Genomic DNA, 17,496 nt, shown 5'->3' on the forward strand with positions numbered 1-17,496 from the left:
GGGCGCTTTTCAAAAATGCGCAATGTCATTTTCGTCTGCCGGCAAAGTGAATGAGAAATTCACTTTGCCGTTCAGACACACCGCAAAAAAACGCGGCGCTTTTGTCTGCAAACACGCCGGCGTAAAAAGAATTGACATGTCAATTCTTTACGCAGCGGCGTGTCTGCGTATCCCCCTAGGGCCCCATATTAACGTGCACACACAGCGCCTTTGTCCTGGGTGTCGGCGTCTTTGTACGGAGGGGTTGACACCCAGGACCGGACGTGACGTCGGACAGGAAGAGGGAAGCCCCCGCCCCCCAGTGAAGCAGCATGGAGTGTGAGTGTGAGTGTGTGTGTGTGTGTGTGTGTGTAGCGACGCTGCAGCGATAGCGACAACGATGCCGATCGCTGCAGCGTCGCTGTTTGATCGCTGGAGAGCTGTCACACAGACCGCTCTCCAGCGACCAAGGATGCCGAGGCCCCCGGGTAACCAGGGTAAACATCGGGTTGCTAAGCGCAGGGCCGCGCTTAGTAACCCGATGTTTACCCTGGTTACCAGCGTAAAAGTAAAAAAAACAAACAGTACATGCTCACCTGCGCGTCCCCCAGCCTCTGCTTCCTGACACTGACTGAGCTCCGGCCTTAACAGCACAGCGGTGACGTCACCGCTCTGCTTTCACTTTCACTTTAGGGCCGGCGCTCAGTCACTTTGATACGTGGCACTTTGATACGTGGCACGTGGCACTGAAATATGTGGCACGTGGCACTTTGATACGTGGCACGTGTCACTTAAATACGTGGCACTTTGATACGTGGCACTTTGATACGTGGCACGTGGCACTTAGATACGTGGCACTTTGATACGTGGCACTTTGATACGTGGCACGTGGCACTTTGATACGTGGCACGTGGCACTTTGATACGTGGCACTGAAATACGTGGCACTGAAATACGTGATACGTGGCACTTAAATACGTGGCACGTGGCACTTAAATACGTGGCACGTGGCACTGAAATACGTGGCACTGAAATACGTGGCACGTGGCACTGAAATACGTGGCACGTGGCACTGAAATACGTGGCACTGAAATACGTGGCACTTAAATACGTGGCACTTAGGCTATGTTCACATTTGCGTTGTGCGCCGCATGCGTCCTTTTTTTGATTGATTTTGGACGCAGCAAAAATGCAACTTGCTGCGTCCTCTGCGCCCGGATGCGTGCGCTGCAGTGACGCATGCGGCCGGCGCAAAACGCAAGTGCGACGCATGTCCATGCGCCCCCATGTTAAATATAGGGGCGCATGACGCATGCGGCGCCCGACGCTGCGGCGCAGACCGCAAATGTGAACGTAGACTTAAATAGCTGGATAGAGCTGGATCCGCGGGCTGTGATCTGGCCTACGCTCAGCACTCTGCGGAGCGCTGTCATTCAAAACACGTCCACTCATTTTGGTGTTTAGTCCCAAAATGGAGGATGGAAGAAGAAAAGGGTTGGACAAGGAAATGACATCATTTCTTTTTTTTTCCCCCACTGCAGTTAAAGCTTTATTTGTGTCAAACACAGACAATCTGCAGAGAAAACTGCATAAAAAACCGCACTAAAAACCGCATCAAAAACGCACCAAAAACGCACCTGCGTTTTCTGCCAAGAGCTGCGGTTTTTGTCCTGAAAAAAAAGGATTGAAATCAGGATCGTGTGAACATACCCTTACCGTACAGGGTTACGAGGGGGGGCGTCTGACTGACGCCTGCCCTAGTAACCTGGGGTTAGTGACAGTGGGGTTAGTAAACCCCAGCTGATGTCTGTTCCGCTTGCTGAGGCGTCTTTGGCTCAAGGCCATTGCAGCTGGCAGAATCGACATGATGTTAACTCCAGTGTGTATTGTATTCTGAGTCATAAAGACAGGAAATGACCTCAATGACTCTTTTTTTTTTCCCCTTTTTTTTTTTTTTCAAACAAACTTTATTTTCAGTACACAATGCTGAAAAAAACGCAGCTGCAAAAAACGCAGCAAAAAACGCTGTGTGTGAAAGCAGCTGCGTTTTTTGCCTGCGTAAAAAAACGCAGGTAAAGCAGCAGCAAAATACGCGCGCGTAAAAATACGCAGCAAATATGCTGTGTGTGAAAGTAGCCTAATCCTACGCACATTAAATGTTTAGTTCAGGAAACTTGTCAACGTTATCCTACGCAACACACTAAAGCAAGCGTGAAAGGATATTAGGATCACGAGAAACAAAAACAATTGATGGCATAAAAAGAGAAAAAAATAAATAAATAAATTCATGTAATAGCTGCTGCCATCCTGTCCAAGGGCAGGAGAGAGAAGAATCGCTGTGATACATTGGGTTCCTATTAACCCTTTAATGGTGACAGACTTCAGGCTCCTCACATTATAGGGGCTGTTCCTATAACATATACTGACATTCTGCATTAATATACAACAGAACATGAGCAGGCAGATTTCTCTGACCACCTCAAACTCCCTGCAGATACCCAGCCAGGTGTCACCGCTAGGTACGGACCTCCAGATAACACTGAGGGCCGGAGCAAAGTCTGTAGAGTCTCTCATTCAAGAGAATCGGTCCGATCATGCTAATCACACTCTGATCAGTGTTTGATCAGAGTGTGCTCAGATTCTCTCAGGTGACGAGAAGATGGAGGAAAAAAAAAAAGTCTCCATCTTCTCCATTGTGGTGGTGTGACTGACGGGAAAAACAAAAAACCACAAATCTGAAATGTGCACAGCCCCATAGACTAACATAGGTCCAAGTGTGATCCGATGTTATATCACGTCACACAAACCAAAAATACGCTCATCTGCATGAGCACTAAGGCTTTTGTTTTTTGTTTTTTTTTCTACTATGTACACTTTCAGGGGCTTATTTTTTTCCCGCATAATAAAATTTTACACCACTTGATCAAACCAAGCATGTGAGGATTCTTACAGCCAAGAAAGTCTGTGCATTTAATACTACGTCATCCCTACGATAACATATAAACTAATTATGAAATGCAGCACTAAGAAGGCAAGAATCCAGCTGAACGTACAGATAGAGAAACTTTGCAGCCACTCTTTTTTATATACCCTTACCTGGTCAGATAGTGTTAATGGAGAGGAGTAACCTATTCTACATCCATAGGTAACGCACGATATCTCTGCCGTCATCTCTAGCACATGTGCTAATGGCAAGTAGCCTATATAGGTATCTTTGGGTCTGCAAAACATAAAATACTACATGTCTCTGGAATATTAAAAGCATACCAACAAAAAACAGCATTGTGCTAACTTTTTAATGTCTACCAGGAATGTATACGTAGACAGCTGGGTGTCAGCATATGCCCCATCAAAGGGCAGCATCGCTACACACTCTGTCAGGCTCTGGAGATGTACAAGTGGAATGGTAACACTCACTCCAATATATTCATACCAGGAGGAACGGCACTGGCCCTTTTGTATTAAAGGTTTATCGTTTAGTATAAGTAGGTTTATTGTATTCACATATTAAATACAGCAAGACATCCTGAACCGAATTAGATGCCAAGAAAACAAAAGCACCAAAACTTGTTGCATCATATTACAGACCCTGTGGAATGCGACCCCGATAGTCAATTATGTATCAGGCCACTACATAAAACACTACTTTTTCTGAATATTCAACCTAGAATACCCATTCAAATTAACAGACCCTCAATGGGACAGACTTAAATAACTTCTAATGAAATATTTAACCACATATTACGCATCAAAGTATGAAAACGTACCCAAGTCCTGGTATCCGTTCACACTGTCCAGACATGCCAGCTATTAAATTGCTGTGTACCATCATCACACCTTTTGGTCTGCCAGTTGAACCGCTGGTATACATCACCACCGCCAGGTCTTTGGGTAACGGTCGGCTGGATGGGTTGCTCACTAGAACGTAAAAGGGACAAAGACACTGTTCAGACATCTAGAACTTAGCTGCTGTATAAGACATGCACAACTCTATAATGGACGCCGTGATTTGTTTTCCCCATCACTTCTAGGAACAGTAAGGAGACACGAGAGGAAAGTAACATGCGGATTACCAGTGTGTCCCAGAACACTCCTTCTTACACCAACAAATCTCCTGCACCCAGGTTACACGGCGGGTACACATGCCAGGCCCTAATTGCAGCAGCTACCTTACTGCTGAACACTAAGGAGGTGTGAGGTTACCCAATCCCACCACACCCAATATTAAAGGGAATGATTGGGTTGGGAAAGAATTGCATCCTGCACAAGGGCTGAAAACTCTTGTGTTATTACACAATGCGGTAATACAATCTCTTAATTTGGGTCTCCAGTTATCTGTATATGTATATATATATAAAAAAAAAAAAAAAAAGTACTGATGCAAGCACAGTAGGTGCTCTCAGTAAGTAACACAAAAGGTGTACTCTTGATTCCTGAGTAAAGTCTTTCACTCAATCCACATCGGATTGAGTCTGGCATTGGCCCCGAGCGCCTGCAATGTTGATGGCTTTGTGACTGCAGCTTGATGGATGCTGCATTCCGGCTCTCATCAGTAGGTCCAAACTAATCCTCCATCATTTACAATGAGCAGGAGAGTAGTGATCTGCAGAAAGCCACTACACAGGCCGGACGATAAATTCTGTACCCGCGTACAAGCCACTACTAAGGATCACAGGGTTGGGAGTTTCTCAATAGCCGGCAATGTAGCCACACTTACAGTTCTCCTGCTTGGCTCCCAGCTCCTCCACCTCTTCTATGTTATGTATGTCTATATTTGTGGGATATTCGGACTTGCTGATGCTCTTCCCAACATAGATAATGTGCTTGATGTTGCTGACTTGTGACAACACACACTGAATGCAAAGAAATACAATATAAATACCAGTTTAGGACTTGTTAATACCAGACACTTAGTGGCTCAGTAACAAACCTTCAGCTTGGTTTCTAGGAGCTCAGAGCTGGTGATGAGGTGAGTAGCTCCAGACTCGTTCAGCCCAAAGGCAACAGCGTCTTCTCCAAGTGTAGCGTACAAAGTGACCACTGCACAAAGAGCGAGAAATTAACACCTTATTCTACATCAATCTGCAACGCCACTGCACACTGTGGAGCAAAGCATACACATAGGTTACAGGGGCGTCTCAGACAATTTCTGGAAATATTTCCCATTAGGACATGGACATTAACAAGGAAGGTCCCCTACTTAGCACTCCTCCATGAATAAGCGTCTCCTGTCCTGGTGCCCTTCAGTCATTCCCTATATTACATGGACATATTTATCTGAACGGCCTTCTTAAAATACTTCATTATACTACAGACGCCGCTGCAGGAGAAGTGACGAGTAACCACAACTTCCCCTGACAGTCAGCTGTTCTCTTCAGGTGTCAGGAGCGGGTCCTACAGCAAGGAGCTGATGGAGGCATCTAGAGGGGTTTTCTCCAGAGAGCCCCAGCAGGGCCCTGTGCTCATAGGCTTTGGAGACTGACACATTGTCAAGTTTAATGGGCAGAAGAGCTCTGCATGGTGCACATTTGTTTCTGCACTCCCCTAGCCAAGAGATGAGGATTCTCTACAGGACACCCCAGCAGAGCATATGAAAGGTGTTTAAACTAAACTATGAATTTTATGCATTGCCTTTAATTTTCTCCCTTTTAGGGAAACACTGAGGTAGTTTACAAAAACCTTGGTAATACCAACAGCTTTATATCCCTGTAGAGTCTACCTTACTACGGGTCAGTAAAAAGTCATAGGTCACAAAGCACTTGATGACTTCTTTACGTAGTCATGTATCGAGGCTGTATGACATTTTTATCAAAATTATTAAGACTAGCCTAGTATGCCCATGTACGCCATAGGAGAAGTAGAGTAAGCCACTGCTATACACCTCCGGCGGCAGCTAATCTTCTAGAGATCAAAAGGATCAGACAGTTTAAACCAACATGTCTGGTCACCATTCCCCTTGGTTTTCTGCAGTTGAGGGAGACCCCCAATAAATGGTCGACCAGCCCTGACGAAATTGCTGGGTTCAACCAATGTACATATCACAGGATATGGGTACAGATTGAATGCCATTATTTCTACATCTACGTGGGCTTATCATGCAATATGCTGCCCGCAGTCATCCACTGTGTGGAGCGCTAGTCACCAGTACCAAGGGTTGGTATTACCGCTATTGGGCACTTAAATGGACCTTGGCCTCACTCCCAGGATCAGCAGCAAATCCCAGAGGTCACATCATACCAATCAGATTGCATTTTAGCAAGATACTAGGTTCTAAGCAGAGGGACACCCCATGAAGAGCATATCAGATCAAAATATTGTAGTAGGAAACACTAAAACAGGAATTGAAAATGGACAGTGTCATCTACATTGCAGAATTATGAGTAAGAAGCAAAGAATGTATGGATTTTGCAGGAGAAAATTGAGAAGTTATGTCAGCCACAGGCGACAAAGCCCCAAGGCTTGGCACGTTATCTCTCAGAAAGCAGCTTTACCAAGTAATGTAACCTCGTCGTGAGCACGTGGGGCCGCGTATCAGACCTGTAATCACACGGCAGTATGGTGATGTTAGGATCTGGATCGCGGGGATTACATGACCTTTCATTGCTGTATTTTTAGACTCCTCTCTAAGCTTTATCGAGCTGCGGTTCTAGAAGATCTGTCACCGCTCCAGACACATCCGTTTTAGCAAATTCTTCATTCACCATAATATAACTATTAGAACATTTTTTCCTAAGATCTCCTGGGAATGTATTAAGCCCACACTTGGTAACACGGACCAGGACATACAATGTTAAATGCATCAATTCTCAGTTTCCAGGAAAATAAGAGCAACAAAATGTCAGGCTGAAAAATAAGATGTTTCACTTGAAAGAAGGGAGGAAGCTGCTGCCACATAGTGATGCCTTGAATACCAGGAGAACTCTTTCCAGTGATATGGGGGGATGGTTCGGAGGCCCCCATACACAGCAGATGTTCAGAGCTCACCTCATCAACAGGTTTTTGATGACTGAACTAATGTGATTGCAAGCCTGAAAAAGGGAACCTGTCATGTGAAAAATGTCCCCTGGTCTGGGCAGGATGTTGTAGAGCAGGAGGAGCTGAGCAGATTGATTCATATTCTATGGGAAAAGTTTCAGTATATCTCGCCTTTTATTCACCGAAATCCTAGGGGTTTCTATGCATAGGAGTCCGGTGGGCGGTCCTACTAGTGACTGACAGTCCTCCCTCTATGAGGGCCTGCAGATAGCTGTCAGTCACTAGTAGGACTGCCCACTGGACTCATGCATGCACAGCAAGGATTTTGATGATTAAAATACAATTCTATTCTTTTCTAACAATCCTATACATCATTGTGCTCAGCTTCCTCTCTACATTGTGCACAGATCGGACTGCATGTGCAAAGTGACAAGTTCCCTTTAAATCAGACATGTCTGAAGTAACAGGGCTGACCATCCACGTTACAGCAGGTGATATAATGTCATCTAAATCTGCTGACAACAAGGCGAGTAGGGACTGCCAGATCCTCTCGGATATAGGAGACACAAGCAGCACTCCGTTTGGCACCACACAAGCCATACTAGATCAGGTTACTCTGTGGACTTGTACCAGAAATCCTGAAGGACATAACCTAGTGAATGGGTGAGGAGGGGGCACCATAGACTTAAATGGAAAATACGTATATAAACAGCAAAAAAAAACTGCATACGCATTTTTAACTAGTGGCTCTTATGAACTCCTAACAGGACTATCAGCGTATCAAAGCTCAGAGAACAGGAAGTTTCCAAAAGATTTTAAACAAACAAAAAAAAAATAGCAATAAAAACGCATTTTTTTTTTTTTTTTTTTTTTTAAAACAAACAAAACTAAACGTAATGAAAAAAAAAAAAAAATGCAAGTAAACCAAATTGCTCACTATTCCTTTATTACTAATCGTTCTTGGCAGCACTGATCCTGTGTAAACAGGACAATGTATCGCTGCGGAGAATGGTGATTTCTTCAAGCAAATTTAAAACTCAATTCACCCGATGAACAAGCATTTTTGCGCATCCAGCACGTGATCGACAACCTGTTTACATGGCCAGATATACAAGAAACGAGTGCTCCTATAAATCAGACAATGTAAATGCGCCCTATATCGTCCACAGCCACTATCCATTGACTTTCCGCTGTGTACAGAATAGGCTGTGCGCACTTGGCCAGACTATTACTAAACCAGGTGCGATAAAATAGCTGCTATAAAAGTGAAGGGCTCAGAATCAGTCCCAGCCATCACTAATGTGATATCTCATCTGTAAACTTAATTAGTGCTGATTACTTACAAGGAAAGTTGTACTTGAAGCATGCTTGTGCAGTGATCATCCACTCCGCCCTGGTCTCGCAGAAAATGGCAACCGTGCTCCTCGGTTTCAGGTCCAGCGCAGCCAGACCACTTCCAAGATGGTTCACTCTGGTGTTAACTTCTTCATAATTTAACCACTTGTATTCTCCTAAGATTAACTGATAGAACAGAAGGTAATTACAAGATCTGCATCACTGAAATATAAAGGTATGGGGGCACCACGGAATATTTAGCAATGGGATCCAACCCTGACCTAAGAATATGGAAATACAAAGAACAAAAGAAAAAGCAAAGGTCATATAACATGGGGATCACCAGACAGCAGGAATTTGTGCAAAAAGCACAGCTTTATTGAGGTATAACACAGGAAAACAACATTAAAAACATCTACAAACATTTAGAAAACTAGTGCCCAAAATGGGGTACATGCCTGAGAGCAAATACAAGGGGAAATGAAAGATACACCAGTAGGTGTGCAAAAGGTCCTCAGAATCCTATATGGACAGCATATTTGTTAATCCTATATGGACAGCATATTTGTCAACATACATAGTGTGAAAACACACACATAAAAAGAAAAAAACCTATATAGGAATACTGTGATAAATATAAATACATGCAAAATAGCAGCTCTAGATGGTCTAAAAATAGGCCTATAATAGGGCCTTAAGGATAGCAGTCATAGATGGTATTCAAACAATGAAAACACTCAGTATGCTGTCCATATAGGATTCTGAGGACCTTTTGCACACCTACTGATCAATGTATCTTTCATTTCCCCTTGTATTTGCTCTCAGGCATGTACCCCATTTTGGGCACTAGTTTTCTAAATGTTTGTAGATGTTTTTAATGTTGTTTTCCTGTGTTATACCTCAATAAAGCTGTGCTTTTTGCACAAATTCCTGCTGTCTGGTGATCCCCATGTTATATGACCTTTGCTTTTTCTTTTGTTCTTTGTAAGATCTGCATCACAGGAGATTTAGAAAAGCAGTGTGGTTCTCTAACAAAACATGTAGAATTTTGGTGCTCCATCTATTTGGTGCTCCATCTCTCTTCACATTTGGGATGCCATGACCGCTAGGATTCCAGTTAACAGAATGGAATTTGAGGTTCCCTGCACCTTTTTCACCTTTTTTGCTATTAAAATTACCAAAACCACTGACAAAAACTTTACAACACAAGTGTGAGTGGAGCAGAAGAGGTTACAAAGAAAATGACAAAATCTGCAGGACTAAGAACACAAATGCTGCACACTTGTCCTCCGATATAGCCCATATCTATTTTCATAAACCTTACAGATGTATAAATGTCCCAAACCATTCTGAATCACACCATTAAATGTACTGAAAAACATGACTTTTTAAAAAATAATGTTGAATAAAAATGCAACCATGACTTTTTTTAATTTTGGTTTGACGGCATTCAAATGTGACCTGGCAAAACAATTCTTCAGGTCAATATGATTAGAGTAACATTAAAATTATACATATATTTTATTTTAGTTGTGAAAAAAAAAAAAAAAAAAATCTGATGTTTGAAAATAAATTTGGCAGGTGTCAGTCTCAGAGTTCCATGGCTTTACTTTATTGATGGAGCTGTGCAACGGCTTGTTTTCTGTGTGCCGAAATGATGTTTTTTTTTTAATGGGGTACATATGGCATGTTGAACACTTGTTGCTCACTGTTAATGTTTCTGCCTGTAAAAGGGAAATGGTCACTAGGATCACCCCTTCTAAGGCATCTAAATTGACATGTAGGGCATAGGAAGCTGAATAAAGTGATACCTTAATATTTGCAATCTGATTTATTATTCCAGAGAAATCCAATTTTTTCTTGATATGTAAATAAGCTATTAAGATCTATGGGCCGGACATAGATCTCCCAGAGAACCTGCCTCCAGAGATTATTTGAAACGAAAGGGGGGCGTCCAACGTGGTCAGATAAATTTAGATGGGAGGGTCTATACAAAATGATTAGTAACACAGTAGTGTCCTTACGCAGGATGCGGACTGCGATTGATGTGAGACAAATACTCAGCTTCAGACTCGTGCTCTCCTCATCCAAGGGCCTCTATGTAGCTGAACTGGATGCTCATGCAGTACGTTCACCCATGAATGAATATGGAGTAAGAATCCGCATTTACATACTTGTGCAGATTTTTCATGACAAATCTGCACTGAAAATCCGCTGCAACTCATGTATCATGTGGAGTCTAGTAATGACTAGAGAGTTTAGAGATTACTAGTGACCCGATTAGCTAATTAGTCTAAAGTGAGCCAACGTTTAATCCCAAAATCTGCTGGTTTATCATGAATTGGACCCATCTTTGTTCACTGCAGCCAGGAACAGCACTAAACCCATTAAAGGCAGACGCATTAGGAACTCTTACCTTCTTAAAAACTTTGCCGTTTGGTTGCTTCTCATTTTCCTCGCTCAGGATCTCCCTTGTACCGAGACAATCTTTCTGGGCAAATTTTGCCACTGCGTGTTGAAACAGTTTGTCCAAAGTGTCAGCTCCTGGAATGTCTATGGTGGCCAGGGAATCAAAGTGGGTAAGGGCCCGGTAGGGGCTTCCGATTTTCTCCGACACAGGCTTTGCTTTTATCCTTTTAGCCATAGCCTTTCTCTTCTTAGCATTGGTGAGAAAATACCACGGTAAAAACGTAAGAGTGCTGTACACAAACATTAAAAGGTAGACAGGCAGCAATACAAGAGTGCACACTTCTGCTTTAAGCTTCATGTCGTCGATATTAATATCTCAGCTCGCCTCCAATATTCTTTGGGTTCTTAAGGCAAATTTATAAAGCAGCGGCGGTGATTGTTTACCCAAGGCAGCGCTAGATCACAAGCATTACTTATCACTCTGCAGCAATACTACTGTTTGTTAGTCTTTGGAAGCCAAGACTTGTGAGATCTGTGCAGCCAGCCAGAAAGCAGAAAAGAAGAGAGAGAGAGGATACGTTAGTCACACTGTAAGTGAAACCTCTCTGCCCATTAAACATTAACCGTGAAGGATGCCAACATAACCAGGCTGTCAGTCAGGGAGAGGGCATCGCCTGGTCTAAAGCCTCCAACATGTTGCTCAGTCTCATGTGGAGAGGGCAAAAAGGACGCAAGCAGAAATGTACGATGAGATACATCTGAGCAAAAAAGGTTAGTATTCAGGAAGCTAAATATTTATTCTTTTTGCAAAACATGTGTCGAAATTGGGAAAAAGTGCTTAACCCCTCTGGTGCCATGACTGTGCGCACAGGAATGTAGTCATCCCGTGGTAAATTCAACAGCTTTTTCACATCTCACGGCTTTCAGAACTTTATGCTCGAGCTTCTTATGCTTTTTCTCCTTAAAGATTCTAAGGATATTATCTATACCAGCCGCTTTTATGCACAGCGTACGAGCGACACGATTACCGAGCCGTATGTGTTCTCCCACCAGGGAAAGAAGGAGTTAATGGGTGTTCTGGCATGTGCGCTAATCCTAAACAGGACGGCAGATGTATTTCCACCCCACGTCATATAAACAAGTTCTGCCTCTTTCGATAGATGTGCACGTGAATAGCGTGGCACCAAGTATCACAACATAGATTTACTGTCTGCGAGATTGGACCAAGCTGAAAAAGCAAAACAAAAGAAACTAGGAACCAGTTGTCAGACCCAGTATTACTTTATAAGGGGGACCAAACACTAAAAGCCATGTCTAGAGCTTCTAAAATGGTTTACCGTAAATATCTTCTAAAAATAAATTAAATAAATAAATTTAAAAAAAATTACTTAAAGGGGATGTCCAGGACTACATTATTGACAACATTTCCTTAGAATAGATAATAGATATCAGCTTGATACCTGGGCACCCAAAAAAGCGGTTGTTTCCAGCTCCTGCAGCCTCAAAAAGTACATTTTACAGAGCCCCGGCGCGGAACAGAGCCCCGGCGCACTATGTAGTGACTGCTCTTATGTACTGCAGCTCAGCTCTTAAAGTGACACCAAGTATTTCTACTGGCTGCTGTTCATCATATCCCTGGACTAGAGCATATTTCTGACTTTTTGCCAGAAATTATGTAAAATTTATTGGGTTTCTCCAGGTCTTCTAAGTTTTTAAACTGGTGTAAGACTGCTGACATTTTTTTTATACTAGATATTAAGAATTAGACTGAGCATTTAGTAAATGAGGCAGAGAACACAGTCCTGGTTATGTTTGTTATCCAGTACAGAAATAGATAAGACATTACTACCCACACTGAAAATGAACAAAACACAATGTTTTCCAGCACAACGGTGTGAAGTGTACTGTGCGCACAAGAAAGAACAAACCCCCCAGTGTGAGAGGAGCCCCATGGACAGACAGTGGATTAGTAGAAGCTTTATGCCACAGACAGTGGGGCTATACCCAGCCTTTTCCTTATGTGCCAACAGGGAGATCACACCAGATAGAGGACAGAGGCATATAGGAAAGTGGTTCCAATTTAACCAGAATTTAGAACACAAAAATTAAGTAAGAAACACACAAGCACACAGCCCCAATGTGCAACAAAGCTGTAGCGTATGTCATCTAACAAGCCTAAAAGCAGGTCATTATCAGAGGAGGTGGTAGATCAAAATCTGATCTATTAGGCACAGTCAAAATAAATGCATTGTATACATTATATTATTGTGAGGCATACTTATGTGTTCACGGGGGTCACGTCAGACCACAAAAAAAAAAAAATCATTCTGCAAAAATCACGGCAAGCGATAATATCGTAAACAGTGTTTGGCACAGAATGTCCTGGATTGCGTTCTTTATCTGCAGTTATGGTTCCTTTATACAAACCCCCTTATAAATAAGCCAATTGTCTATAGTGATCACATTTCGCCATTAGGTTTTAATTCTATGTGTAGTGCCCAATTAATACAGAAACCCCGAAGTTCTTCCCCACAAGTGCCATAATTGCCTTCTAAACCAGGTTTATTGGATTCACCATCTATACACAACTATAAAGTGCTACAAAGTGGGACAAGTAATAAATGGTAACCTGCCTTACTATACTTGTAAAGATATGGCAAGTGTGGAGCTTTATTTCTACTCTTATATTGAAGAGCTGAAAGTAGACTTTACTAACCACTGCTTTCACCCAGAGGAAAGCATTAACTACCCCAACAGCATAAAAGTCCAGACACTTTCTATTTAGCCTCCAAAATAGATTTTATAGCGTTCGCTTTTAAGGAGAGGAGCGAGCAGGTGCCTGGCAGGATATCAGGAGCGGAAGAGGCGGGCAGGGAACTCACTGATCCTACCCCACCGGCAATGCCCGGCACATGCATCTATCTGAACAGCAGCTGCCACTGTGAACAGTTTACCCAGCAGGCGTGTTTTATGGATACATGAAAGGAGCACAAATACACGCTCCCATTTTATGGGAACCCTTAATGGCAAAAACAGGAAAATCCTGATGCGTCACTCAGAACTACAAAGCATGGTAGATTTCACTTGCTTGACATTTTAAAGGGATTTACTCAAGAAAGGAACCATCCCCATAACGACATGAGTATACCACAGCTAAGTAACCTGGCGTCTTCTATAATAACATAGAACAATGGCCAAAACATGCAAACAAAAAGGAGCGAGGCGTACTTACAGAGGGGTCTGATCTGGATAGGTATTTTCTGCAATCTTCAAGAAAAAAAAAGAAAAAAATCAAGTTTCAGACATTTATAGACACATTGCAAATATTTGGTTCAATATTAACTAGGAGGAATATAAAATGGTTGACATAGCAATATTTACACTACCAGGTCAAACAGTCCTGACAAGGCTCTACAAACACCGCATATCGAAAGGTGAACTACTATCAGGTGACAGTAACCCTTCGCTATGGGGCATGGACAGGTCAGTAGCATCTCACATGATGTGCAATCTCCGCTTACTGCCCTAATAACCAGAGAGTCAATACAATAGCGCAGGTATGTTACAATAGTTCTCAAGATGTGAGGGTGAAGCCACAAATGAAGCACAGTATTACCACATAGGAATGGTTTATGCAGGTACCAGTGCACACATACAGAGGGCTAACCTGCTGTACGAGCTGCCATCGGTAATCAGGTGACAGATGCCGCCATCATAAAAACAAACCTGCATTAAACACTTTATACTTGAACCCTAAAATGTTTGTTCAGAGGACGACTATAGCAGAAAATGTTCTAATGGTAACAGATAGAGGGTCATTCCATGGTAGCTTATGTTATAACACACTATAGTATCTTACCTTACAAAGATGATGGTAACTTACTTTACAATAAATTTAATACAATGGATGGTAACATACTGTAACGTAAGTTACCATCAGCTTAGTAAAGTAAGTTACTATACTGTGCGGTAACGCAAGTTATCTATATTTCTTGTAATAAAAACTGTTGCTTTTAACTTGAGAGGTTAAAATACATTTTTTAAAGTTTCTGGGACTATGGTGTTTAAACACAATAAAAATAGTGCTTCTCCCCTGTTTACCAGAACAGAAAATTTGGCAGACTCATGAAGGACAATTGCCTTTCCTTTTTTGCAACGCAAATTACCAATAACACTATTTTGTATTGAATTTTTATTGTTGAAAAAAATCAAACTGTTGAAATCTATTGAGAATAGTTTAATGTACAATGTACATTCACTCCATTTTGTGCCTGCCTTCAGAGAACAATCTGTAGCCAGTTTTTGGGTTGTGAATGTAACGCAAGTTACCACGGAATGACCCTAGATCATCTTCCATCAGATAAGACAACAGACATTTCCCAGAGAGGAAACAGTAAAAGGCTTTGTACTCCTCTACTCAACCTGAATGACACTATTCCTACACACTGGTGGACACAGACAGAAGAGGCCCCTGTGAAAGAGCACTATATGTCCAATAGGTCATCGTAATGCATCAGGCCACCTGTTCTGAAGGTGGAAATGGGCCCCTTACGTTTCAGAGCCCCTGGGTGGCTGCACCGGTTTCACCAATGGTACATGTCCGCCTCTGCTCCTACACAATCAGGTCACCATACATACAGACTACTCTGAAGATCTGGTACTTGAGCACCACTCAAGCATTTACTTATTTATTTTTTTTAAAGAATTTCAGTGCTGGAGGGACACAAGCTCCTTGCACCTAATATTATACTCCCCACCCGCAGGCTTCTACTATTCCCAGTATAGCTCCAATCCAAAGGTGCCATTGTGTGACCGCAGCTCCTGACTGTCCGGCAGTCAGACGTAAGCGTCACAAGCTCTCAGTGTAAGTCTATGAGGGCCTCGTTCTGCTCTCAGACTTGCACAGAGATGCAACTTCTGGATCATCTAGCAAACACTGGAGCGATCCAGCAGGTCACAATCTACTGGAGATCGACCGATGCAGTGCCAAGACCAGGTTAAGATGGCGGCTGGTGAGTATAATACTAGGGGCAGGGAAGTCACTTTAGTGGTGCCACTCCAGCACTGCTATAAAATAATAAGACGCTGGAGTGGTGCTTTAAAGTACCAAAATAAATCTATCCACATAATCACATAATGGGGACAGGAACATTTGGTGAGCACAAGATGAAGGACAAGCAGAGACAGATCAATGGCATCTGATAAGAATCAAGGCTGGGTTCAATTTGAGGCAAACGGCGGCCATGAAAACTGAGGCAAGAGGTCAAGTATCTCCTGAGCGCAGACATTCGGCACACGACTGAGTAGACAATTTTTAAACAATTAACCTTGGGACATATGGACCAAAGCCAAATCAGCCAGACCAAACTGTTTAGAGGAGAAATTTCATTCTTACAAGGATGGAGCTGAGAATGTGGAGTTTAAAGGAACACTTGGAATAAAAGACGCTGTGTGCAAGTCTGGGGGATGGACCTTTAGAAGCACCAAAAACCATAGCATCCCTGTGCCACGTACCACCTCAAAGTCAGTCAAGTATTTTTGTAGAATGAATAACTTGGAACATTTATCTGCCGGAAAAATGAGTATTTGCTGCCATCACCAAGCTCAGCGGCTCGTACAGTTTAGTATCTCTCAGCAATTGGGGTCCCCTTTTCTGAAAGTGAAAACCCCGTTAGGGTTTTCTCTGAGTGAAACTGCAAAGAGTTTATAAAACAAGCAACTTTGCAATTTACTGCTCAAAAATCCTCTCCATTCTCATTTTCAAAGGGATTTAAACTGTACCGTGTACCGCCTACTGCCTGGCTTATTGGCCATCCTGCAGTCTATCAGGGGGCTAGTCTGGGAGCGTGCGGTTGCAAGTTATTTGCTATAGAGCTAGCAACAAGGGAATGCACATTTTGGGTCAGCAGTATGACAATGCCGCCAGTCCAAACAGACAATCATTCACCCCCAGGCAGAAAGTTGTTAGGCAGAGGAACAGTGCGCTCCTCAAGATCAATTGTGAGGGCTCTTTAGAATCCATGGAAATATTTGACATGGAAAAAAAAAAAAAGGATTATATTTATATAGGTTACTGGTTACGTTTAGTTGATAAATTTGCTTTAAGTTTCAGCACGCACTCTTCATCCCTTCATTTTTAGGTCCCTTGATATGAAATTTGCAACTAGATCCAAGTTTTGGGTTCGTTAGCTTATACATCAGCACAACTTCTATCCTGCACACAATTCCTTTACCTACAGCCAGTTTTCTCAGTCCTTCCCAAGAATGTAGTTGGCTCTCCGTGCTGCAGATCTGTATAAGGCCGGGATCACACATACACGAGATACGGCCGAGTCTCGCAGGTGAAAACCCAGCTCTGGCGCCGGTACTCCGGAGCGGAGCGTGCAGCCGCACAGCAATACATGGAGCTGCACGCTCCGCTTCGGAGTGCCGGCGCCAGAGCTGGGTTTTCACCTGCGAGACTCGGCCGTATCTCGCGTATGTGTGATCCCGCCCTAAAACACCTCCTCCTTCCTCCTGCTATCGCTAAGGCTGCCATCACACTAGCAGTATTTGGTCAGTATTTTACATCAGTATTTGTAAGCCAAAACCAGGAGTGGAACAATTAGAGAAAAAGTATAATAGAAACATACAGTCATGGACAAAAGTATTGACACCCCTGCAATTCTGTCAGATAATACACAGTTTGTTCCTGAAAATGATTGCAAACACAAATTCTTCGGTATTATCATCATTTAATTTGTCTTAAATGAAAAAACACAAAAGAGAATGAAGCAAAACATTGATCATTTCACACAAA

The 17,496-nt window shown here is 42.7% G+C and overlaps 1 protein-coding gene across 5 annotated transcripts in view; it reads right to left on the minus strand.

Moving 5' to 3' along the window:
* ACSL4 (acyl-CoA synthetase long chain family member 4) overlaps nt 1-17,496 on the minus strand; it is an 88,595-nt gene that overhangs the window by 27,032 nt on the left and 44,067 nt on the right. For 2 of the 5 annotated variants that reach the window (XM_077285147.1, XM_077285149.1), the window contains exons 2-8: nt 13,930-13,964; nt 10,705-10,944; nt 8,297-8,474; nt 4,909-5,018; nt 4,696-4,831; nt 3,746-3,896; nt 3,075-3,198 (exon numbers count right to left, since the gene is read on the minus strand). In XM_077285147.1, coding sequence (XP_077141262.1) covers nt 3,075-3,198; nt 3,746-3,896; nt 4,696-4,831; nt 4,909-5,018; nt 8,297-8,474; nt 10,705-10,932 — 927 coding nt within the window. In that variant the 5' untranslated portion in view covers nt 10,933-10,944; nt 13,930-13,964. Of the gene's footprint in view, nt 1-3,074; nt 3,199-3,745; nt 3,897-4,695; nt 4,832-4,908; nt 5,019-8,296; nt 8,475-10,704; nt 11,230-13,929; nt 13,965-17,496 lie in introns of all 5 variants that reach the window. The other 3 variants (XM_077285145.1, XM_077285146.1, XM_077285148.1) reach the window with 2 other exon arrangements.

The sequence above is a fragment of the Ranitomeya variabilis genome, chromosome 2 (assembly GCF_051348905.1).
Source record: "Ranitomeya variabilis isolate aRanVar5 chromosome 2, aRanVar5.hap1, whole genome shotgun sequence".
Lineage (NCBI taxonomy): Eukaryota > Metazoa > Chordata > Amphibia > Anura > Dendrobatidae > Ranitomeya > Ranitomeya variabilis.